Below are 24704 nucleotides of genomic sequence, written 5' to 3'. Positions count from 1 at the left end.
TCACTTTCATGGACTCTTCATCTCATGTACTTGATATTTATTGCTTATTTATTTAATATTATCATTTTCTTTTTCTATTTGCACAGTTTGTTGTGTTTTGCACTTTGGTTGTTGTCTGTCCTGTTGGGTGTATTCTTTCATTGACTTTACTGTGTTTCTTGGATCTACTGTGTAAGTTTGCAAGAAAATGAACCTCAGGTTTGTATATGGTGACATATATGTACTTTGAATTTTTGATAATAGATCTGCAAACCCAAAATGTTAGTACATAGGGAAAGCATGGTGGTATAGCAGTTAGTGCAACACTATTACAGCACCAGTAATCCAGGTTCAATTTCGCCGCTCTCCGTAAGGAGATGGCACATTCTCCCTGTGAATGCATGGGTTTCCTCCCACATTCCAAAGACGTATGGGTTAGTAGGTTAATTGGTCACATGGGTGTAATTGGGTGTCATGGGTTCGTGAGTCCAAGCTTTCCAATGTTGTGCCTAACTTGCTGTGTTTTTCCCAGCAGGAATAATTCTGCTTTTATTTTATTATTGCTTCTCTGTATTTGATTTGGGAAAGAGAAAAGATAGATAAGGTGGCAAAGGCAGCAGATAATATACTTACCTTTACTGGCTAAAACATTAAATACAAGAACAGGGTGTGTCACGCTAGACCAAATAATACGTCAGAAAGACCACTGTGTTAGCATGGCATATAGTTCTGTCTGGAAGGATGTGATTTGTCTAGAGTGTGTAGAGATTATTTGTGGCACAGAATAATACCATTCAGCCCATTATAACCATGCTGGAAAAAAAATCGATAACAGGTTAATCCCAAATCCAAAATCTTGGCTCTTAATGAAAGGATCATCTTTAGTCAGAATCAGGTTTATTATCACTGACATTTGAAATGAAATCTATTGTTCTGTGGCAGCAGTATAGAGCAAGAGAAAAAAATGCTATAGGTTACAATAAGAAATTTAAAAATAAAGATTAGGATTTTCGAGGGTTTTTCACCTGAGGTCATGAATGAGCGTTGCTAAATTCAAAGAGGTTATGTCGGAACTTTTTAAACAAAGGTTTAAAGCCATCTCTTCATTATCCTAGTCATCTTAGAATCACACTGCAAGATGGTTCTAAAGAATGGTTTCGCTCGAGTGGAGAAACTCAGGATTTTTTAAAGACAATGGATTGACTGTTTAGTACCTTGCTATAAGAATAATTGCTTCTCTTACTTTTGGTGAACCTTCACAGCTAAACTTCCTTGTGATTTAAATGTTTTACTTAGAGAATAAGATTTTAATGAGTTAATGCCAAGTGTGATTATATGTTATGACTTTTGATAAGTTTTTTATTACTTTATACACTTTTCTAAAGGTTTTTTTAAATCAATATGGCTTATTTTGGGGTATTTTTCATTCTATTGTTTTGAAACTGTAATAGTTAATCTATTTGTGTCCTTGTTATGAGGGCTAAGTTTTTTTATGGCCATTATTTAGTCTAGCCTGGAATACTGTTGATCTTGGAATTAATTTGGAGTCTAATCAGCAGGTTGTTTTGGGAGGGTGATGTCATTAGCTGTAGCTGCCAGCCTTCTTTTGGCTGGCCTTCTGACTTTGGGAGCGGGGGGTGTCTTTTTCTGGGAGCTGTTTTGGGATGTTAGCCAAATCTGTTGTTTGGTTACCCTATTTCAAGGCTTATTCTTTGGTTTTAATGTTCGTTTTACTGGTTATTACATTAATTTCTCTATTAAATAGAATAATGGGTCATACTATTAACTTACCCAGTCTTAATATGAAAGGACTAAATCACCCTGTGAAGCGGAATAAGATTTTTGCCTATATATTAAAAAAATTAAGGCCCCCAATTATTTTTTTTACAAGAAACACATGTACGTAATTGAGACAACTTAGGTCTTTTCAGTAGATGGAAAGGACTACATTTTAACTTCTCTTTCCATCTCTAAGTTTAGAGGAGTTTCAATTTTTATGGATAATTTAGTTCCCTTTGTCCAACATAAAGTAGTGCCTAATACTAATGGGTGTTTTGTCATAGTGTCAGGAAAATTAGATAATAAATTAATGGCATTTGCCAATCTGTATGCTCCGAATACATATGATCCAGGTTTTTTTGAGTGTTTTTTTTTCCGTTTCTGCCAGACTTGAGCCTTTACTCATTGGTGATGGGAGAAGATTTTAATTGTTGGTTAGATCCAGTTTTAGATAGGTCATCCTTTGAAACAGCAACGCTGAATAAATCAGCTTTGTTTATTCAATCTTTTTTAATGAAATACGGTATTGTTGCTATATGGCATTTCTTACATCCACTAGGTAGGGAGTATTCATTTTTTTCTCATGTCCATCATACTTATTCCAGGATTGATTACTTTCTTATTGATAGTCAAATGATTGCTTTAGTTCGATCCTGTGAATACAAAGAAATTGCTGTTTCGGATCATGCTCCAGTGCTTTTATCTTTAAATCTACCTGGTCTTCCTCAAATAAACAGATCTTGGCATTTTAATTTAACTTTGTTATCTGATAAAGATTTCTTAAAATTTCTGGAGAGACAAATTATTCTTTTTTTAAGAGAATACTTTGGAAGAAACTTCCAGTCTTATTAGATGAGATGCCTTTAAGGCTTTTATTAGAGGTCAAATTATTTCCTATACTGCAAATGTCAAGAAAAAAAGCTAATAAAGAGAGAACTGTTAGCTAATCAGTTAAAACAATTAGACCAAAAATATGCCTTGGCTCCAGATCCTGTTTTATATAAAAGGCGTGTTGAAATTCGAACTAAATATGATCTTCTTTTAACATATCCAATTGAAACTCAACAGGTAAGTTATTGGCTAACCAATTAAAAACCTTTATAGCTAAACGGCAAATTAAAGAAATTTGTAAAGCCAATTGGTGATAGGACAACTGACCATTTAGAAATAAATGATATTTTTAAAGAATTTTATTCTATACTTTATAGTTCTGACTCTCCCAAAGATAATACTGTAATGAATAATTCTTTAGATCAATTAACCGTTCCTACACTTTCTGTTGATAACCAAAAACAGTTGGATCAACCTATTTCGTATGAGGAAATTGCCGAGCCTGTACATTCTTTGCACTCAGGGAAGGCTCTGGGTCTTGATGGATTTTCTGGAGAATTTTATAAGGCTTTTTCCTCACTGCTTATACCTCATTTATGTGCAGTTTTTTTGGACTCCTTTAAGTTGGGTAGGTTGTCACAATCTTTTTATGAAGCTTCTATTTTGCTCACTCTTAAAAAGAATAAGAATCCAACCCAATGCTCTTCATACAGACCAATTTTTTAATGTAACGTTGATACTAAAATCTTATCTAAAGTTCTGGCCCGTAGAATTTAAACTATTTTACCATCTATCATTTCTGATGATCAGATGGGATTTATTAAAATTGATCTCTTAATACCTAAAACCTTATTGGAGGCTCAAAGAGCAATAGCAAGAGGTTCCAGAGCCAGGTTAAATAACAACGGACTAAGAGGGCAACCCTGCCAGGTACCTCTATATAACCTAAAATAAGATTTTTGATTATTAGTTATAATAATCAAAATGTACTCTTTTATTTAACCAATAAAAAGATTGATAAAGAAAGAAGAAAAATCAATATTCCCATTTTAATATTCATTGTTTATTAAACGTTATTTATTCCCCTTCTAAGGAGATATCGGAATGTGTGATTTTTTTGGACGCTGAGAAGGCTTTTGATTGGGTTGAATGGAATTACTTAAAACTTTAGAAAAATTTAATTTTGGGCCCGATTTTATTCAATAGATTAAATTACTGTATCTATCTCCTTCTGCTAGGGTCCTTACTAATTTTCAGTATTCCAAACCTTTTAAACTTCAAAGTGGAACTAGACAAGTTTGTCCCCTGAGCCCTTTGCTCTTTGATTTGGCTTTAGAACCCTTAGCCATTGCTTTTCGAGAAGATGATGATGTTACTGGTATTCTAAGGAGAGGGACTGTTCATAAAGTTTCGCTTTATGCTGATGACCTATTGGTTTTTATTTCTAATGTCAAGGCTTCACTACCTCCTGTGCTTTCTCTACTTTCTTGTTCTAACCAGTTTTCAGGATACAAACTGAATTTACATAAGAGTGAACATTTCCTCTGAATAATTTATTAATTAATATTAACCTTCCTTTTAAAATTGTAAGAAATTTACCTATTTGGGTGTAACAATTACCAAGAATTATAAATACCTATTTAATGAAAATTTTCTTACCTTACTGAATTTTGTAAAAAGGACACTATCAAACTGGTCGCCTTTTTCGTTATCCTCGATTGGCCGAATCAACTCTATTAAAATGAACATTTTACCTAAATTTATATACCTTTTTCAGGTATTACCTGTTTTTAATTCCTAAATCTTTTTTTGATTCTCTTGATTCTATTATATCTTCTTATATATGGAAAAACAAACATTCTTGACTAAATAAAGCTCATCTTCAAAAATCTAAGAAGAATGGAGGTTTACCAAATTTACCAAATTTTAGGTTTTATTATTGGGCAGTCAATATACGAAATCATACGTTTTGGTCATATTATATTAACCGTGAGAACCGTCTGATATGGGTTTCTTTAGAAGCTAACTCTGTTAATAAATTTTCTATTATTTCTCTTCTCAGATCCTCACTCCCTTTATCTTTTAGTAAACTAACTGAAAATTTGGTAGTTAAACATACTTTAAGGATCTGGGTACAATTTAGGAAATTCTTTGGTCTATTGAGATCTTCTTTGTCGAGTCCCATTTGCTTTAACTATTTTTTTAAACCTTTGATGGCCGATTCAGTTTTTAAAGAATGGGATAGATTGGGTATTACAAACGTTTGTAAATGCTTACAGGAGTTGTTTGTTGGAGGAAGTCTTCTTTCATTTGAGCAAATGTCAGTTAAGTATAGTTTATCCAAAACTCATTTTTTTAGTTATTTACAAATTAGAGACTTCCTGCGTTCTCAACTATATACATTTCCTATAAGTTCTGATAAGGACTTAATAGATATAATTTTTAATTTGAAACCTTTTTATAATGGTTCAATATCCAATATTTATGGTATGTTGCTTGGAATAAGAAACGTTCCTATAGACAAAATTAAAAATCTTTGGGAACAAGATTTACAGACTTCAATTTCTGTGGAAACTTGGAATGAAAATTTTTAATTGGCGAACACTTCCTCATTATGTGCTCGTCATTCCCTTTTACAATTTAAAGTGGTTCACAGGGCTCTCATGTCTAAAGATAAGCTATCTCATTTTTATTTGGATATATCTTCTTTCTGTGATAGATGTAATAATGGAGAAGCTTCATTAATTTACATGTTTTGGACATGTCCGAGCCTCGAAAGATACTGGAAGGAAATATTCCAAACTTTCTCGGTACTTTTCAAGGTAAATTTCAAGCCTAACCCTTTGGCCGCATTATTTGGTATTGCTGGAGGAAAAGACTTTATTTTGGAGACACCTGATTTGCATATTTTGTCTTTTACTTCTCTTATAGCTAGGAGGGCGCTCTTGCTTAAATGGAAGGATGCTGTTCCGCCTACTCATGCTTAATGGTTACGGTATTTTATGTCATGCTTAAATTTAGAGAAGATCTGATGTTCAGTTTTTGAATCTAGCCAAGACTTACATACATCGTGGGGGCCATTTTTGAGTTATTTTCAAAACCTTTGATTTGTTGTAAAAGTACAGATGATGGTTAATAATATATTTTATTATATGATAAGGGTTCCCCCCACTTTTTTCTTGCTTTTCCTAACAGCTCTGACTTTGGTAGTGGGTTTAGGTTTTTTTTTCTGTATAACAAAATTATTATATTTCAATATTATGATTTAATTTACTTTTTATGAATACAGGATTTTGTGATTGTAACTGTATTTTTAATACAATGTATTTGGTACTATTTTATTTTTTTCTTTTGACTTATATATTTTCTTGTACTCTGTATTCCTCTATGCAGAAACTAATAAAAATATTGAAAGAGTTACAGAATATTATTTATTTATAAATAAATAAATAAATATTCATAAAAAACAAATAGTTTAAATGGTGTCAGGCTTCTGGTTTCACAACACTCAGACCATATCACATAGAAGCAGTTTGCTCCACCATGGCTGACTTATTTTCTCCTCACACCCTATTTTCCAGCCTTCTCCCTATTACCTTTGATGCCCTTTCTCCTATTAATCAAGAACCTATGCTTTGAATATAACAACTTGACCTCCACAGACATCTGTGACAATGAATTCCACAAAATCTGGCTAAAGAAATTCCTCATGTTATAAAGGAATGTTCTTTTCTCAGTCCTAGACTCTCCCACTATAAGAAACATCCTCTCCACATCTATTCTATCAAGGTCTTTCAATATTTGGTAGGTTTCAATGATTCTAAACTCCAGTGAATACAGGCCCAGAGCCTTCAAATGCTCCTCAAAAGTTAACCCTTTCATTCGCAGGATCTCTTCAGAGAATAAGTTCCAGCTCTTCACTCACTGAGTAAAATAATTTTCTCTCATCTATTCCCTAATCCTTTTAACAATTAATGTAAAACTAATCTCCCTAGTTACTGAACGGTCCACCAAGGAATACTGGTGAATCCTGTTCCCTTGTCTAAGCCTCCCATGATTTTATTCACCTTTATCAAATCTCCACTCACACTTGCTTCTTATATAGAAACCCAACACTGGCCAATCTCGCATCTCCAATTCTCCACACCTGGAAGCAACCCTGAGGCATATGGCTTGCATCTTGCCTCAGGCACAATGGCTTCTTCTCTCATTTGATGTAAACAAGGTTGAAAGACCCAAGGATGTTGCTGGGTCTGGCAGACCTGAGTTATAAGGAAAGATTGAATGGGTTAGGACTGTCTTCCTTAGAACACAGAAGACTGAGAAGATATTTGGTAGAGGTATACAAAATTATAAGGGGTATAGATAGGGTAAATTCAAACAGGCTTTTTCCACTGAAATTGGGTGGGACTCCAACCAGAGGTCATGGGTTAAGGGTAAAAGGTGAAAAGTTAAGGGGAACGAGGGGAAACCACACACAAAACAGACCAACAACATACAACCAATGTGCAAAAGAAGCCGACCTGGGACATTCTGAGTCACAATATGTTCAAGCTAGGGTCATAGACCGAGTTGGTGTTACTGCTGCCGAAGATGGAGTGAGTGATTTGGAGAGGAGTTGACGCAGAAGAGTTTCAATGCCCTTCTACTTAACCCAGGTGCGAGGATGGATTTCTCCAAGCGCTGAGTCAATTTGGTGAGATCGAGGATAGCTTCGGGCTGCACGGTCCAAGCGTATTGCGACACCAGGGTCTGGGTCTTAAAGTGAGGCACTGCCGGGCGCTTGGATAATTTAAACATTGTGTTACGCCTGCAGCCCCCTCCTATTTGAGAATTGCAGGATCGCTATTGATTTGGGTCAGGAGACCCAGGAAATGAGAGAGAGATGGTTGGAATGCCTTGACCCCCCCCCCCCCCCCGGCGATATAAAGCTACGGGAAACGGCCATTGTCTCTTGGAGACGGGATTGTGTATTAAAATACTGTGCTTCGTGGAAGCCCTCAGGCAAAGTGGGCTGGTTGGTGGAGGGATTGCATCATCCCAACCTGATTGACATCTGAGACCCTGTGAGTCAGTATAAAAGAGGGTCTGTGGGAACAGCCCCTCAGACGCACCAGAAGAAACGCTAGCGATCCCATAATAGCAAAAACCAGTGGGAAGGCCACGTGCGTCCTTTTCCATTTGCCCCGGAATCGGTGGACCCTTTACCACAGCAGAACAGTTTTTAGCTAACAACGGGGAAATCAACTCCCAATGACTCTCGAAGGATTGACATCTTAAAAGGAATGGGCAAGTTTTAACCTGTCTTTCTCTCCAACCAAAAGGCTGCAGCTTGAATGAACTACAGTGACTTTTATATTTCCATCGGACAATCCATTATCCCCTAGACAACGATAGAGCTATTTCTTATTGATTATTATTATACCCGCGCTTTTAGATTTAGTATTGACGAAGTATATTATCTGTATGTTTGCCTTGATATTATTTTGTGTATTTTTATCAATAAATACTGTTAAAAATAGTACCATCAGACTTCAACGGACCTCTCTATCTTTGCTGGTAAGTGACCCAGTTACGGGGTACGTAACAATTGCAACAGAGAGACTGCCTGAATGATGGAAACAGAGGCGCGAGCCAGGCTGATTTTGCTCCCTCTCTTGTGAACTGATCTGGCTGCTGTGCGTTTTTGCCTTGCTGAGTTGGGACCAATGCTTGGGCCTACTCCGGTTGTTCTGGGAGTAGATATAGGGACTCAGTCTGGTTCAGAATGTTGTTGCCTTGCTCCTGTTGTTAGCATGATTTATGTTTTTTCTCTTTCTCTTTGCAGTGGTTTTTGTTCTTTCTTTTTTCGAAATTGGGTCATTCCAGTTTCTTGCTTTGTGGCTGCCAGAAAGCAGACAAATCTCAAGGTGTATAATTTATAGATTCTTTGATAATAAATGTGCATTGAATCTTTGAGAATTCATAGGGCGGACAGACCACAGTTCTTGAATGAACCATAAAGCACCTAAGGTGAATCTGCAAAGTAACTAAAGGTGAGCTTTTAACAAAGATTTTACAGCACAAACTATTGTAAACAGTGGAGAATTAGGCAACAATGGTACATCAAGGCGCCCTGTATAGTAAGAGAACGTTTGATACTGCATACCACTGAGTACAGTGTACCCGAGAAGATCACTCACCTCTCATGCTTAGACTGAGAGCTACTGGGCTCACAGGTAAAGTCAGAAAGCCATCAATCCCGGGTGCCAGGGACTTAAATAAATCAGTGGATTGCACTCTTCTCTGTATGTTATTCCATTAATATTTCACTTTGACATTTAATTATATACCACCAAATCCATCTGAACCGGCATCAGGATGGTTACAGGGAAGGAAGGAATCTGCTCTGGATTTAGGGATTGGGTTCATGTTGGGATAAATCTGGTGAGGATGAGATGAAGCTGAATTTGTCTCAACACGTGGCACAATTTCGGTGAGAGGATGCAGAGTTCCTTCAGCGGGAGTTTTAAAGAAAATTAACAGAAAGTGAAGTCAAGTCAACTTTTATTGTCATTTCGACCATAACTGCTGGTGCATAGTAAAAATGAGACAACGTTTTTCAGGACCGTGGTGTTACATGACAGTACAAAAAACTAGACTGAACCACTTAATAAAAAAAACAACACAGAGAAAGCTTCACTAGACTACAGACCTACACTGGACTGCATAAAGTGCACAAAAACAGTGCAGGCATTACAATAAATAATAAACAGGACAGTAGGGCAAGGTGTCAGTCCAGGCTTTGGGTATTGAGCAGTCTGATGGCTTGGGGGAAGAAACTGTTACATAGTCTGGTCGTGAGAGCCCGAATGCTTCGGAGCCTTTTCCCAGAGCAGGAGGGAGAAGAGATTGTATGAGGGGTGCATGGGGTCCTTCATAATGCTTTTTCCTTTGCGGATGCAGCGTGTAGTGTAAATGTCCGTGATGGCGGGAAGAGAGACCCTGATGATCTTCTCAGCTGACCTCACTATCCGCTGCAGGGTCTTGCGATCAGAGATGGTGCAATTTCCGAACCAGGCAGTGATGCAGCTGCTCAGGATGCTCTCAATACAACCCCTGTAGAATGTGATGAGGATGGGGGGTGATATTAAAAGAGTTTGACAAACCCACGTCGCTACGGGGTCGCAATTACTAATCGGAGCGGTACCTGGTGCAGAAGGAGCCGGTGAACCAAGAAATTAGCCAGGGTCTGTCCGGATGGAATCGCTCAGTCCCGGCAAAGTTATTTCGGAGCCCATCCCGCGTAAAGAACAATAACCCAGTTGGTTGTAAACAGAGACCGACTCGGTTACACTGCTGCGGGGAAGCAGTATTAACAACCCGTGCCCTACCTGGCGAGAGACACAGCACAACGAGGAGGAAGGTGAAGCCAGCCATCGCCACTTCAGTGTCCAGAGAGGAGCAACCGACACAAACAGCCACTTGCCCCAACAGCAGCCCCGCTCCCTCTCTCACTGCTCTAAGCACCAAGGCTCGGCCAATGAGGAGAAGGGCGCGCCTCTTGCCGCGCCCAGCACATTATGTCATCTCAGATTGTCGCCGCCTTTCAATCTCTGCGCGATTTTTACATCTCCGTTACTTGCATCAGACTCATGTTGCCTTCGCCGCATCCCATGCCTGTTCTCCAAGATGCCTGTCTGAACTGGTCACACACATAAACACAAGAGGTTCTGCAGATGCTGGAAATCTTCTGGCAACACCCACAAAAAGCTGGAGGAACTCAGCAGGTGAAGCAGCACCAAGTCACTCTTTCCCTCTGAGACTCTGCCCTCCCGTGTCCACCACCTTAACCATTGCTCCCCTCTAAGGTCACCCCTCAACCAATCTCCTCTGCTCTAGGGGAAAAAAGTCCCAAGACTATCCTTACAACTCAAGTTGCCCAGACCTGGTACATTCCTCATAAACCTTCTCTGAACCCTTTCCAGTTTGTTCTCTTTGAGTTTCCTAAGAATAATCAGGAGATGCTTTTAACACTGAGAAAAAATAATGGAACTTGGCTTCTATATATCACAGAATCACAGAACAGTTATAGCATGGAAAGAAGTCAACCAGCCTGTCATCTTTGTGCTGGTTTTCTGTAAGGGTATAGTAAGTAGTCCCATTCCCCCCCCCCCCCCCTCTCGCTGGAGCCATGCTATTCTTTGCATTTAAATACACACTCAGATCCTTTTCAAAGTCCACAATTGAATCTGCCCAAATCTGCTTCCATTGCCAGGCTCGCAGTACAATCAAAATCCTTATCAATCACTGCATAAGACTATTTTTGGTTCTTTGGTCAGTTGCCTATATTTTATGTCTCTGTCTTTGTTCAGGTTCAGAACATACAGTGAAATGCATTGTTTGTGTTAATAACTTACACATTACGGCACCAACATTTCATATCCCCAATGCTTGGCAGAACAACACAGAATACAACAAGCAACAAAGCAACCTCCTCCCTCCCACCCATCCATATCATTTGAAGCAGTTTCCATCAACAAACTTGCTTTCATAATTTTAAATCACTCTACTGGATCTTCTTCTTGTTCAAAGAACAGTCCCACCTCATAATTGAAGCCCCTCATCCCTGTGATCATATAAGTAAATCTCTTCTGTTGCCCTGCTAAAAATCTTTTATCTTTTCCCACGACTCTCTTCTTGTACCTCTTCTCAAAATATTCCCTCCAGGTAACAATGTTTCGTCTCATTATTTTGAAAGATTTCAAACACCACAGTACTAAATTTCACTGCTATTTCTATTAGTGGGAGGCTGAGAAGATTTGGAACATTACCAAAGACTCTTACAAATTTCTCTTTGTGTATGTTGGAGAACATTCTGACGGGCTGCATCACAGGCTGGTAAGAAGGCTCCAATGCTACAAGGCTCAAGGACAGCTTCTATCCCACTGGACTTTTCACCTCACAATCTACTTTGTTATGATCTTGCACCTTATTGTTTACCTGCACTGTGTTGTACCCGCATTCTATTCATTCGAGGAGTAGGCAGGCCAGCTGTACTGCCTGCTGCTGTTTCGGCATAGGAATACATGAATTAGATCCATGGCTGATCTGACCGTAACTTCATCTCCATACTCCTATCCAACTAGGGGAATGTTTCAGTCCTTTGGTTAACAAAAATCTCTGCTTTAAAAATAGGCTCCACATGTATCACCCTTGAAGAAGAGAGAAAAGGACTTCTCTGCTCCTCCAGTTTTGTGTGTGTTGATCTGTCTTCTTTCCAGCTTAAATGGGCAACTCTTGATTTTAAACAGCTAATTCAGACTCTTCTGCAAGAGAAAACACCTCCATATCCACCTCAAGACCCCTCAGGATCTTATATGTTTCAATAAAATTACCTCCCATTCTTCCGAACTGTGGGGAAATACAAACTTAGGCTGACCACCTTTCTACTGGGTTTCCTAATTACCTGTTCTGCATAATAACCTTTTGCAAATCATCCACTTTGCCTTTATTTGTTCAAATTGTGTCCTTTCTTGTGTAATTTCAGTTTATTTTATATACATTCAGTGGATACCTTACTAGGTACTTAATAATTTGAGTTACTGTCACATTCCTGTCAGTTTGAACCTGTCTGACTGGTCTCCCATGACTTCTCTCATTAACTAGATGTTTTTGCCCACAGAACTGCCACTCATTGGATTTTTCTTGTTTTTCTTCGCACCATTATCTTTAAACTCTAGAGACTGGTGTGCATAAAAATCCCAGGAAGTCAGCATTTTCTGAGATACTCAAACCACCCCATCTGGCACCAACAATCACTCCATGGTCAAAATCACTTAGATCACATTTCTTCCCCATTTTGAAATAAATAATGTGACCACTGATTTATGTCTTTCTTGTGAATGTTGTCTATCTGATATCTGTGATGCTGCTGGAAGTAAGCTTTTCATTGCACCTGTGCTGTACATAAATTTGACTTTGACACCGAGACTCTTCTGCACCTCAGAGCTCTGCAACCTCCCACCATTTAAAGAATATTCCTTTTTAAAATGTTTTCTTACCAAAATTTCATATTTTTTCCCTTTATACTCCATTTTCCAGATCTTTGATCAGTTAATGATAGTTAGGGGAGCAGTCGGGAGATTCTGTGCATGTGAAAAGACACCGGATCGTATTTGCCTCCCAGGTGCAAGGGTCAGGGATGTCTTGGATCAGGACCACAGTATTCTGAAGGGGGAGGGTGAGTAGCCAGAATTTGTGGTACGTATTGGTACCAATGACATATTGGTATGAAATGGGAGAGGTCCTGAAGAAAGAATATAGGGAGTTAGGCAGAAACCTGATATGCAGGACCTCCAGGGTAGTAACTGCTGTTTGAGCTACCTGCCAGTGACGGTAAGAACATGATGATTTGGCTGAGGAATTGGTGCAGAGAGCAGAATTTCAGATTTCTGGATCATTGGGATTTCTTCTGGGGAAGGTATATAAAGTATACCTTTACAGGTATATAAAGTCATACTTTATATATTTATAAAGGTATAGGAAGGTATACGTGGTTATAACTGAACCCAAGGGGGAATCAATATCCTTGTGGGCAGATTCGCTAGAGCTTTTGGGGAGGGTTTAAGGTAATTTGGCAGGGGTATGGGAACCTTGAGGATGGGGCACTCGGTATACAAGTAGATACAGTGAGTAGTGAGACTGTGAAGAAGGACACAGCTACGAATACATGGCTACTCCATAGAGAGAGTTAAATGCAGCAAGTTCCTGGGAGTTCACATCACAGATGACCTCACTAGGTCCCTTATTAACACTGTCCTGAACAAGAAGGTACAGCAGTGCCTCCACTTCCTAAGAAGATTGAGGCAAGCAAGGCTTCCCCACCCCCCATCTTAACTGTGTTTTACAGGAGCATGATTGAGAATATCCTGACAAGTTGCAGCTCCATCTAGTATGGGAGCAGCTGAGCATTGGACTAGAAGTCCGTACAAAGGACTGTGAGAACAGATGAGAGGATCATAGGGTCTCCCTACCATCCATCAGGGACATTTATCAGGACTGATGCATACTTAGCATTATTAAGGATCCCACCCATCCATCCAGCATCCTGTCTGACATTCTGCCATTAGACATGATGCTATGATGCATAAAAACAAGAACGGTCAGGATGGGAAACAGTTTCTCCCCCCAGGCCATTAGGGTTCTGAACTCCCGGCAGCATTGTATTCAAAGTACCACTGGCTAATTTGTTCTGTACCTACCAATATTTAAAATTAATTCACTTTAGTTTATTATTTATGTGATTCATCTGTAGACTTTTTCCGTGTCTTCATGAGTTATCGTGTGCTTTACACCCTGGTTCGAAGAAACATTGTCTTGTTTCTATATACATTATATGGCTATCTATATTATATACATGTATATAGTTAAATGACAATAAACGTGACTTGACTTGACAGGCAGATCACAGGGCAAAATTGCAGTCAATGGGATGAGATGAAGTACAACATGAGGGCAAAATCAAAAAAGGTGATGAATACAGAAATGAAGGCATTATATTTGAATGCACACAGTATATAATGTAGCACAATTAGAGATTAGCAGGTACAACATTATGGGCATCACTGATTCATGACTGAAAGAAGATCATACTTGGGAGCTTAACATCTAAGGAGTGTATCAAAAGGACAGGCAAGTAGGCAGAGGAAGTTGGGTAGTGCTGTTGGTAAAAAAATGAAATTAAATTCTTATTAAGAGGTGACATAGGATCAGAAGATGTAGAATCCTTGTGGGCGGAGTTAAGAAACTGCAAAGTTAAAAAGACCCTGATGGGAGTTAAATGCAGGCCTACAAATAGTTGCCAAGATGTGGGATACAAATTACAATGTGAGATAGAAAAGGGAAATTTTATGATGGACATGGGGAATTTCAAAATGCAGTTAGATTGGGAAAATCAGGTTGGTGCTGGATCCTAAGAGAGGGAATTTGTAGAATACCTACGAGATGGCTCTTTTGAGTAGCTTGTGGTTGTGCCCACTTGGGGATCAGCAGTTCTGGAGTGAGTGCTGTGTAATGAACTAAATTGGATTAGGGAGTTTAATGTAAATGAATCCTTAGGAAGCAGTGATCATAATATGACAGAATTCACCATGCAGTTTCAGGGGGAGAGGATAAAGTCAGATGTAGCAGTACTACAGTGGAGTAAAGGAAATTTCAGAGGCATGAGAGAAAAGCTGGCCAAAATTGACTGGAAATGGACACTAGCAGGGATGATAGTAGAATGATAATTTCTGGGGATAATTCGGAAGGTGAAGGATAGATACATCCCAAAGATGGAGTATTCTAAAAGGAAAGTGAGGCAACTATGGCTGACAATGGAAGGCAAAGGCAGCATAAAAGCTAAAGAGAGGGCATAAAATATAGCAAAAATTAATGGGAAGTTATAAGACTGGGAAGCTCTTAGAAAACTAAAAGAAGGCAACAAAAAGCTATAAGGAGAGAAAATATGAAATATGAAGGAAAGCTCGCTAATAATATAAAAACAGATAGCAAAGGTTTTTTTCACATATCCATATTATGTATATATATAATATGCTAGAAGACACTAGCAGTATGCCAGAAATTTGAGAGTGTTAAGGGCAGAAGTGAGTATTGTTGCACTTCCTAAGGAGAAGGTGCTTGGGAAGCTGAAAGGTCTGAAGGTAGATAAATCACCTGGTCCAGATGGACTACACCTACATCTGAAAAAAGTATCTGAAGAGATTATGGAGACATGATGCACCATCAATAACTCTCCGAGACGTGAGGCGAGATATAGGCTTTTATTGGCTGGAAGAAAGAACAAGCAGCAATTGACCACCATACTACATCCTGGAGACTGAGGGCAGGGCTCAGGCTCCAATTGCCTTTATACCGGGGTCTGTGGGAGGAGCCACGGTCAGTGGGAGGAGCCACAGGAGCAGTCAGCGGGGGGGGGGGGGGGGGCGGCATGTCCAGACAGGTATATGTAGTTCACCACAAGACATTAGTAGTGATCTTTTAAGAATTACTAGATTCTGGAATCATTCCTGAGGACTGGAAAATTGTAAATATCACTCCACTGTTTATGAAAGAAGGGAGGCAGAAGAAATGAAATTATAGGCCAGTTAGCCTGACTTTAGTGGTTGGGAAAATGTTGGGAGTCCATTACTAAGGGTGAGGTTTTGGGGTACTTAGAGGCACATGATAAAATAGGCCAAAGTCAGCAAAGTTTCCTTAAGTAGAAATCTTGCCTGACAAACTGTTGGAATTCTTTGAGGAAATAACAGGCAAAGTAGACAAAGGAGAGTCAGTGAACGTTGGATTTTCAGAAGGCCTTTGACAAGGTACCATGCACGAGGCTGCTTAAGAAAATAAGAGCCCATGTTGTTACAGGAAAGGTAACACCATGGAGAGAAGATTGCTGACTGGCAGGAGGCAGGAGTGGAAATAAGAGGGGCTTTTTCTGGTGGCTGCTGGTGACTAATTGTATTCCACAGGAGTCAGTGTTGGAACTGCTTCTTTTCATATTACATGTGAATGATTTGGATGATGGAATTGATGCTAAGTTTGAAAATGATATAAAGAAAGTGGAAGGACAAGTAGTGTTGAGGAGGCAGGAAGTATGCAGAATGACTCAGGCAGATTGGGAAAATGGCAAAGAAATGGCAGATGTCATGCGCTTTGGTATAAGGAATAAACGTGTAGACTATTTTCTAAATTAGAAGAAAATTCAAAAATCAGAGGTGCAAGGGGACCTGGGAGTCCTTGTGTGGAATTTCCTGAAGGTTAACTTGCAGGTTAAGGCTATGGTAAGGAAGGCAAATGCAATGTTACCATTCAATTCGAGCAGACTAGAATATAAGGGCAAGGATGTAGTGCTGAGGCTTTATATTGGCAGTGGTCAGGCCGCATTGTGAATTTGTGATTTGTGAATAGTTTTGGGCACTTAACTAAGGAAAGGTGTGCTGGCATTGGAGAACATCTGGGGAGGTTCACGAGAATGATTTCAGGATTGAAAAGGGTGAATATATGAGGAACGTTTGATGGCTCTGGCCTGTATTTGCTGGAGTTCAGAAGATTGGAGCGGGGAACCTATCAAATATTGAAAGGTCTGGATAGAGTGGATGTAGGGAGGATGTTTCCTATAGGGGGTGAGCCTAGGAACAGGGGGCACAGTCTCAGACTAAAGGGAGGTCCATATAGAACAGAAAAAAGAAGGGATTTCTTCAGCCAGGGGGATGTGAATCTGTGAAATTCATTGCCACAGGTGGCTGTGGAGGCCAAGTCATGGAGTATATTTAAAGCAGAGGTTGATAGTTTCTTGATTAATTAGGGCATCAAAGGTTACATGGAAAAGGCAGGAGAATGGGGTTGAGAGGGATAATAAATCAGCATGATGGCATGATGGGCCAAATGACTCAATTCTGCTCCTTTGTTTTATGGTTTTAATTTTTATCCCTTTATGGTGTTTTAATGCATTCTTTGTAACTAACCTATCATTAGTTTATTAGTAAATTTAGTATCTGTGGCTTTACTGGCTTCTTCCAAGTCCTATGAGTAAATACTAAAGTGTTGAAAACTGGTGAGCTGGTTATATCTTGGCACCCAGTAAAGAACTCATTTATGCCTTTTTCAGAACCAAACTCAGATTTATAATCATTGACTTATTGTATATGATGTGAAATTTGTTGTTTTGAGACAGCAATGCAATGCAAAGACATACAATGACTATAAATTACAAAAATAAATAAGTATTGCAAAGTAAAGGAATAATAAGGTAGTGTTCATGGGTTCATTGACCACTCAGAACACAAATAAGTGTCAGGGGGGATAAAGCTATTTCTGAATCAAGGAGTGTGTCTGCAGGCTTTTGTGCAACACACTCAAAATGCTGGCATGAGCTGACCACATAGCATCTACGGAAGGGAGTAAACAGTTGATGTTTTGATCTGAGTCCCTTCAGGCTCCTGTGCCTCCTGCTAAAGGCAGTAACAAGAGGAGGCAATTTTCTCTGATGACAATAATGGTCTTTAATGATGGATGCTGCCTCATTGAAGAAGTGCTTTTTGTAGATATGGTGGGGAGGACCATGCCCATAATGGAGCTAGCTGAGTCTATAACCCTCTGCAGCCTCTTGCAATCCTGTGCATTGGAGGCTTCATACCAGGCTCTGACGTAACCAGTCTGAATGTTCTCCACTGTACATCTGCTGAAATTTTTAAGTGCTTTCAGTGACGTACCAAATCTCCACAAGCTCCGCTCCGAATGATAGAGCCACAGGCATTCTTTCTTTCTGATTACATCGATGTACTGGGCCGAGGATAGATCATTCCTGTTAACATAGAATACTACAGCACAGTACAGGCCCTTCGGCCCACAATGTTGTGCCGACCCTTAAACCCTGCCTCCCATATAACCCCCCCACCATACCTGTCTTGTAATCTCTTAAATTTCATTAGTGTATCTGCCTCCACCACTGACTCAGGCAGTGCATTCCATGCACCAACCACTCTCTAAGTAAAAAACCTTCCTCTAATAGCCCCCTTGAACTTCCCACCCTTTACCTCAAAGCCATGTCCTCTTGTATTGAGCAGTGGTGCCCTGGGGAAGAGGCACTGGCTGTCCACTCTATCTATTCCTCTTAATATCTTGTATACCTCCATCATGTCTCCTCTCATCCTCCTTCTCTCTAGAGAGTAAAGCCCTAGCTCCCTTAATCTCTGATAATAATGCATACTCTCTAAACCAGGTAGCATCCTGGTAAATCTCCTCTGTACCCTTTCCAATGCTTCCACATCCTTCCTATAGTGAGGCAACCAGAACTGGACACAGTACTCCAAGTGTGGCCTAACCAGAGTTTTATAGAGCTGCATCATTACCTCGTGACTCTTAAACTCTATCCCTCGACTTATGAAAGCTAACACTCCATAAGCTTTAACCAAGCAGTCTTCTGTTCACACTGCAAGTACACCAGCACTTTTAATTTCCTCACTAATATTTGATGTAGCACCTTAACAAGTGCCTTTTGGATATATCAAATCTTCAAATTCCCTCTTCCCGCCCCTCACCCACCACATGACATTCTTCAAATATGATCAAGTATGTTTTCCCTTTACAAAATCATGTCAATTTTCCTGATTAGCCTGAACTTTTTCTGACCTGGTTCAATGTCCTGATTAATAGCTAATTTGTCTGTAACAATACACTCAGTAGCTACTTTATTATGAGGGGTGATTGATAAGTTCATGGTCTGAGATAGAAGGAGTCAATTTTAGAAAACCTAGCACATTTACCTTTCAACATAGTCCACTCCTACATTTACACACTTAGTCCAGCGGTCGTGGAGCATACGGATCTTGGACCTCCAGAAAGTGTCCACAGATGGGTGATTGATAGGTTCGTGGCCTAAGGTAGAAGGAGATGAGTTATACAGCTCTCGTTACATGCACATGCAGGTCATCTCTTTGACTGATTATGCAGGAGATTTGAAGTTAATAACTCATCAGTTAATAATTCATCAGAGGTGATTGATAAGTTCGTGGCCTATGGTAGAAGGAGATGAGTTATACAGCTCTCGTTACATGCACATGCAGGTCATCTCTTTGACTGATTATGCAGGAGATTTGAAGTTAATAACTCATCAGTTAATAATTCATCAGAGGTGATTGATAAGTTCGTGGCCTATGGTAGAAGGAGATGAGTTTATTAACTTCAAACCTCCTGCATAATCAGTCAAAGAGTTGACCTGCATGTGCATGTAACGAGAGCTGTATAACTCATCTCCTTCTACCTTGGGCCACGAACCTATCAATCACCCATCTGTGGATACTTTCTGGAGGTCCAAGATCCGTATGCTCCACGACCACTGGATTAAGTGTGCAACTGTAGGAGGGGACTATGTTGAAAAATAAATGTGCTACGTTTTCTAAAATTGACGCCTTCTACCTTAGGCCATGAACTTATCAATCACCCCTTGTAAGTACCTCCTGTATATTCATGGTCTCCTGCTGCTGTAACTCATCCACTTCAAGGTTCAATGTGTTGTGCGTTCTGCATGCCACTGTTGTTACGCATGTTTATTTGAGTTACTGTCACTTACCTGCCCGCCTGAACCAGTCTGGCCATTCTGCTCTGGCGTCTCTGATAACAAAGCCTTCTTAACTCACAGAACCGCTGCTCTCTAGGTGCTTTTTTGTCTTTTTGCACCATTCTCTGTAAACTCTGAACTGTTGTGCGTGTAAACCCCAGGTCAGTGGTTTCTGAGATACTCAAACCACTCCATCTGGCACCAACAAACATTCCATGGTCAAAATCACTTAGATCCCTTTTCTCCCCTAATTTGATGTTTGGTCTGAACAACAACTAAACTTCTTGCCCATGACTGCATACTTTTATGCACTGAGTTGCTATCACATGATTGACTGATTAGATATTTGCATTACAAGTAGTGTATAGGTATACCTAATAAAGTGGCTACTAAGTGTAAGTTTCAACTCATAAAGACGTGGACAGCAGGATATTGAAAAAAGAGTCTTGGCCCAAAATATCAACTGTTTTTTTGTCTCTCCAGATGCTGTCTGTCTTGCTGAGTTCCTCCAGCATTTTGTGTGGTTTGCTGTGGAAAACAAGAGTTTGGTTAAGACATTAAGCCTGCAAATGTATTTAATTATTCACATCAGTATGCAGTCTAGCGTAATGCAATTCCCTCTCATTAATTAAAAATGTCCCAAAAAATATGAAAGAGGACAAAATATTTGGAGACGCTATTTACAGGGATTAAAAATTCAGCATTTTTGGATGCCTTTTTTGTGTATAGACATTCACTCTGCAGACCCTGAGGGTGAACTTCTACCACAGATGTCTCTCCTGCACAGACTGCAGATCCTGCGGCTATTCAATGTGGTCAGTAATTCTTGGAATGCTTCCCAGGATCATTGCTTGGCAGACTTTTCACATTTTGGATTTTGGCATATGGGGCACCATTTCCAAATTTGCACTCGACATAGAGCATGGAGCTGCAGTGAACTATGACAGTGACAGATTTCAAGAAGATATAGACTGGATAAGAATGAGAATCATTGATAAGTCTCTATATAGTTCTATTAGTCAGAATTACAACTGACTGATAGGGTCATACAGCATAGAAACAGACCCTTTGGCCCATCTAGTCCACACTGAGCTGTATTCTGCCTAGTCCCATTCACCCACACCTGGACCATAGCCCTCCATACCCCTCCCATCCATGTACTTATCCACTTTGCGGTCGACACCCCATCCACTACTTCTGCTAACAACTCATTCCACACTTGCACCACCTCCTAAGTGAAGAGGTTCCCCTTCAGGTTTCCCTTACATATTTAACCTTTCACCCTTAACTTATGACCTCTAATTCCAGTTGCATCCAATAGAAAAAGCCTGGTTGCATCAACCTTATCCAATTAACATTTAACTTATATGTATTTTTCTTATTGTAATTTACAGTGTATTTTTTGTATTGTACTGTACTGCTGCCTTAAAACCACAAATTTCATGACATATGTCAGTGGCAATAAACCTGATTCTGATTTAGATTCTGTACTCTTCATAATTTTGTATACATCTCATTCTCCTACATTCCAGGGAATTAATTCCTAATCTATTCAACCTTTCCCTAGTCGTGATGCTTATGGAGTATTAGAAATGCAAGAGGACACTTAAGAAAGAAATCAGGAGGGCTAAAAGAACACATGAAGTTGCTCTGGCAGACAAGGTGATGGAGAATCCTAAGGGATTCTACAGATATATTAAGAGCAAAGGATTGCAAGGGACAAAATTAGTCCTTTGGAAGATCAGAATGGTAATCCATGTGTGGATCCAAAACAAATTGGGCAGATCTTAAGTAAATTTTTACATCTGTATTTATGGACCCTATATAATTACAGAGGAGGAGGTATTTGCTGTGCTGAGGCAAATCAGGGTGGATAAATTCCCAGGGGCTGACAAGGTGTACCTATGGGAGGCAAGTGGAGAAATTGCTGGGGTCCTAACAGAGATAATTAGCTCATCCTTAGCAAGAGGTACCAGAGGATTGGGGGATAGTTAATGTTGTTCCACTGTTTAAAAAAAGGCTCTAAACATAAATCAGGAAATTATAGGCCGGTGAGAGTGACCAGTTGTGGGAAAGTTATTGGAAGGTACTCTAAGGGATTGGATATAAAAGTATATGATAGACAAAGACTGATTAAGGATTATCAGCATGGTGTCTTTGTAGTAGGTCCTGTCTAACCAATCTTATAGTATTTTTGAGGAATTTACCAAGAAAGTGGATGAAGGCAACGCAGTGGATGTTGTCTACGTGGACTTCAGCAAGGCATTTGACAAGGTCCCGCATGGGGAGGCTGGTCAAGAAGGTTCAGTGACTTGGCATTCAAGATGAGGTAGTAAATTGGATTAGACATTGACTTTGTGGGAAAATTCAGAAAGTGGTTGTAGATGATTGCCTCTCTGATTGGAGGCCTAGTAGTATGACTAGTAGTAGTACTAGAAGTATGATGCAGAGATCGGTGCTGGGTTTATTGTTGTTTGTCACCTATATCAATGATCTGGATGATAATGTGGTTAACTGGATCAGCAAATTTGTGGATGATATCAAGATTGGGAGTGTAATTGAGGACAGTGAGGAAAGCTATCACGCCTTGCAGAGGGAAAAATGGGCTGGAAAATGGCAGAAAGAATTTAATGCAGACAAGTGCAAGGTTTTCCATTTTGGTAGGACAAACCAGGGTAGGTCTTACAAAGTGAACTGTAGGGCACTGAGGAGTGTGGTAAAACAAAGGGATCTGGGATTACAGGTGTGGTGAACTACATATACCTGTCTGGACTGCTCCTGTGTCTCCTCCCACAGACCCCTGTATAAAGGCGATTGAGGCCTGATGCCCGGCCTCATTCTCCAGGATGTAGTGTTGTTCATTCTTCCAGTCAATAAAAGCCGATATCTCGCTTCTTACGTCTCAGAGTGAGTTATTGATGGTGCATCAACAGGTCCATAATTAATTGAAAGTGGCATTGCATGTTGTTAGGGCATAAAGTAAGCTTTTGGCACATTGGCCTTCATGAGTCAATGCATTGAGTACAGGAGATGGGATGTTATGTTGAAGTTGTATAAGATGTTGGTGAGGCCGAATTTGAATTGTGTTGTGTGCAGTTTTCATCACCTACCTACAGGAAAGATGTAACCAAGGTTGAAAATGTACAGGTAAAATTCACCAGGATGTTGCAGGGTCTGGATAACCTGAGTTATAAGTAAAGATTGAATAGTAAGACTGTATTCCTTAGAACATAGAGATTGAAAGGCAATTTGATAGAGTATACAAAATTATGAGGTGCATAGATAGGGTAAATGCAAGGAGGCTTTTTCAGCTGAGATTGGATGGGACAACAATCAGAGGTCATGGGTTAAGGGTAAAAGGTGAGAAGTTTAAAGGGAACATGAGGGGAAACCAGATGAGGGTAGTGCAGTGGATGTGATCTACTTGGATTTTAGTAAGGCATTTGACAAGGTACCACACAGTAGGCTTATTCAGAAAGTCAGAAGGCATGGGATCCAGGGAAGTTTGGCCAGGTGGCTTCAGAATTGGCTTGCCTGCAGACAGCATAGGGTCGTGGTGGAGGGAGTACATTCGGATTGGAGGGCTGTGACTAGTGGTGTCCGGTTCTGGGACCTCTACTTTTCGTGATTTTTATTTACGACCTGGATATGGGGGTAGAAAGGTGGGTTGGCAAGTTTGCAGATGACACAAAGGTTGGTGGTGTTGTGGATAGTGTTGCGGATTGTCGAAGATTGCAGAGAGACATTGATAGGATGCAGAAGTGGGCTGAGAAGTGGCAGATGGAGTTCAACCCAGTGAAGTGTGAGGTGGTACACATTGGAAGGACAAACTCCAAGGTAGAGTACAAAGTAAATGGCAGGATACATACATGTCCACAGATCCCTGAAAGTTGCCTCACAGGTAGAAAGGGTAGTTAAGAAAGCTTTTGGAGTGTTAGCTTTCATAAGTCAAGGGATAGAATTTAAGAGTTACGGGGTAATGATGCAGCTCTATAAAACTCTGGTTAGGCCACACTTGGAGTACTGTGTCCATTTCTGGTTGCCTCACTATAGGAAGGATGTGGAAGCATTGGAAAGGGTACAGAGGAGATTTACCAGGATGCTGCCTGGTTTAGAGAGTATGCATTATGACCAGAGATTAAGGGAGCTAGGGCTTTACTCTCTGGAGAGAAGGAGGATGAGAGGAGACATGATGGAGGTATACAAGATATTAAGAGGAATAGATAGAGTGGACAGCCAGTGCCTCTTCCCCAGGGCACCACTGCTCAATACAAGAGGACATGGCTTTAAGGTAGGGGTGGAAAGTTCAAGGGGGATATTAAGGGAAGGTTTCTTACTCAGAGAGTGGTTAGTGTGTGGAATGCACTGCCTGAGTCAGTGGTGGTGGCAGATACACTAGTGAAATTTAAGAGACTGTAGTGTAGGCTTCCGTTAGTCTCAATAGACCATGGATTTGTGCCTTGGAAATTTTCCAGGGCACAAGCCTGGGCAAGGTTTTTTTATGGAAGACCAGCAGTTGCCCAAGCTGCAAGTCTCCCCTCTCCACACCACCGATGTTGTCCAAGGGAAGGGCATTAGTTAAGAGACTACTAGACAGGTATATGGAGGAATTTAAGGTGGGGGGTTATATGGGAGGCAGGGTTTAAGGGTCGGCACAACATTGTGGGCCGAAGGACCTGTACTGTGCTGTATTGTTCTATGTTCTTGAAACTTCTTCATTCAGAGGGTCATGAGTGTGGAATGAGCTGGCAGCACAAGTGATCCATGTGAGCTTGATTTTCAATGTTTAAGTGAAGTTTGAATGGGTTCAAGGATAGCTACGGATGGCTATGGTCCCGGTGCAGGTCAATGGGAGTAGGCAGTTTAAATGGTTTTGCCATAGGCTAGATGGGCTGAAGGGCCTGTTTCTGTGCTGTATTTCCCCATGACTCTATAAATCATGTCCTCAAGTCCAGGCAAAATCCTTTAAAATTTTCTCTGTACTCTTTCAATCTTATAGATCAGGTGATCAGAACCGCACACCACA

General features: G+C 40.1%; 2 protein-coding genes across 2 annotated transcripts in view; both read right to left on the bottom strand.

Annotated features, from left to right (window-relative positions):
- LOC140735460 (prosaposin-like) overlaps nucleotides 1-10054 on the bottom strand; it is a 112717-nt gene extending 102663 nt beyond the window's left edge. The window contains exon 1 of the mRNA XM_073060570.1: nucleotides 9963-10054. Coding sequence (XP_072916671.1) covers nucleotides 9963-10008 — 46 coding nt within the window. The 5' untranslated portion in view covers nucleotides 10009-10054. The remainder of the gene's footprint in view (nucleotides 1-9962) is intronic.
- Nucleotides 10055-19486: 9432 nt separating this feature from the next.
- Nucleotides 19487-24704, bottom strand: part of LOC140735476 (prosaposin-like) — a 99705-nt gene continuing 94487 nt past the window's right edge. The window contains exon 9 of the mRNA XM_073060610.1: nucleotides 19487-20206. Coding sequence (XP_072916711.1) covers nucleotides 20138-20206 — 69 coding nt within the window. The 3' untranslated portion in view covers nucleotides 19487-20137. The remainder of the gene's footprint in view (nucleotides 20207-24704) is intronic.

This window comes from Hemitrygon akajei, chromosome 1 (assembly GCF_048418815.1).
Source record: "Hemitrygon akajei chromosome 1, sHemAka1.3, whole genome shotgun sequence".
Lineage (NCBI taxonomy): Eukaryota > Metazoa > Chordata > Chondrichthyes > Myliobatiformes > Dasyatidae > Hemitrygon > Hemitrygon akajei.
Note: the sequence above shows the minus strand (reverse complement) of the source record. Positions and strands in the feature narration are given on the sequence as shown.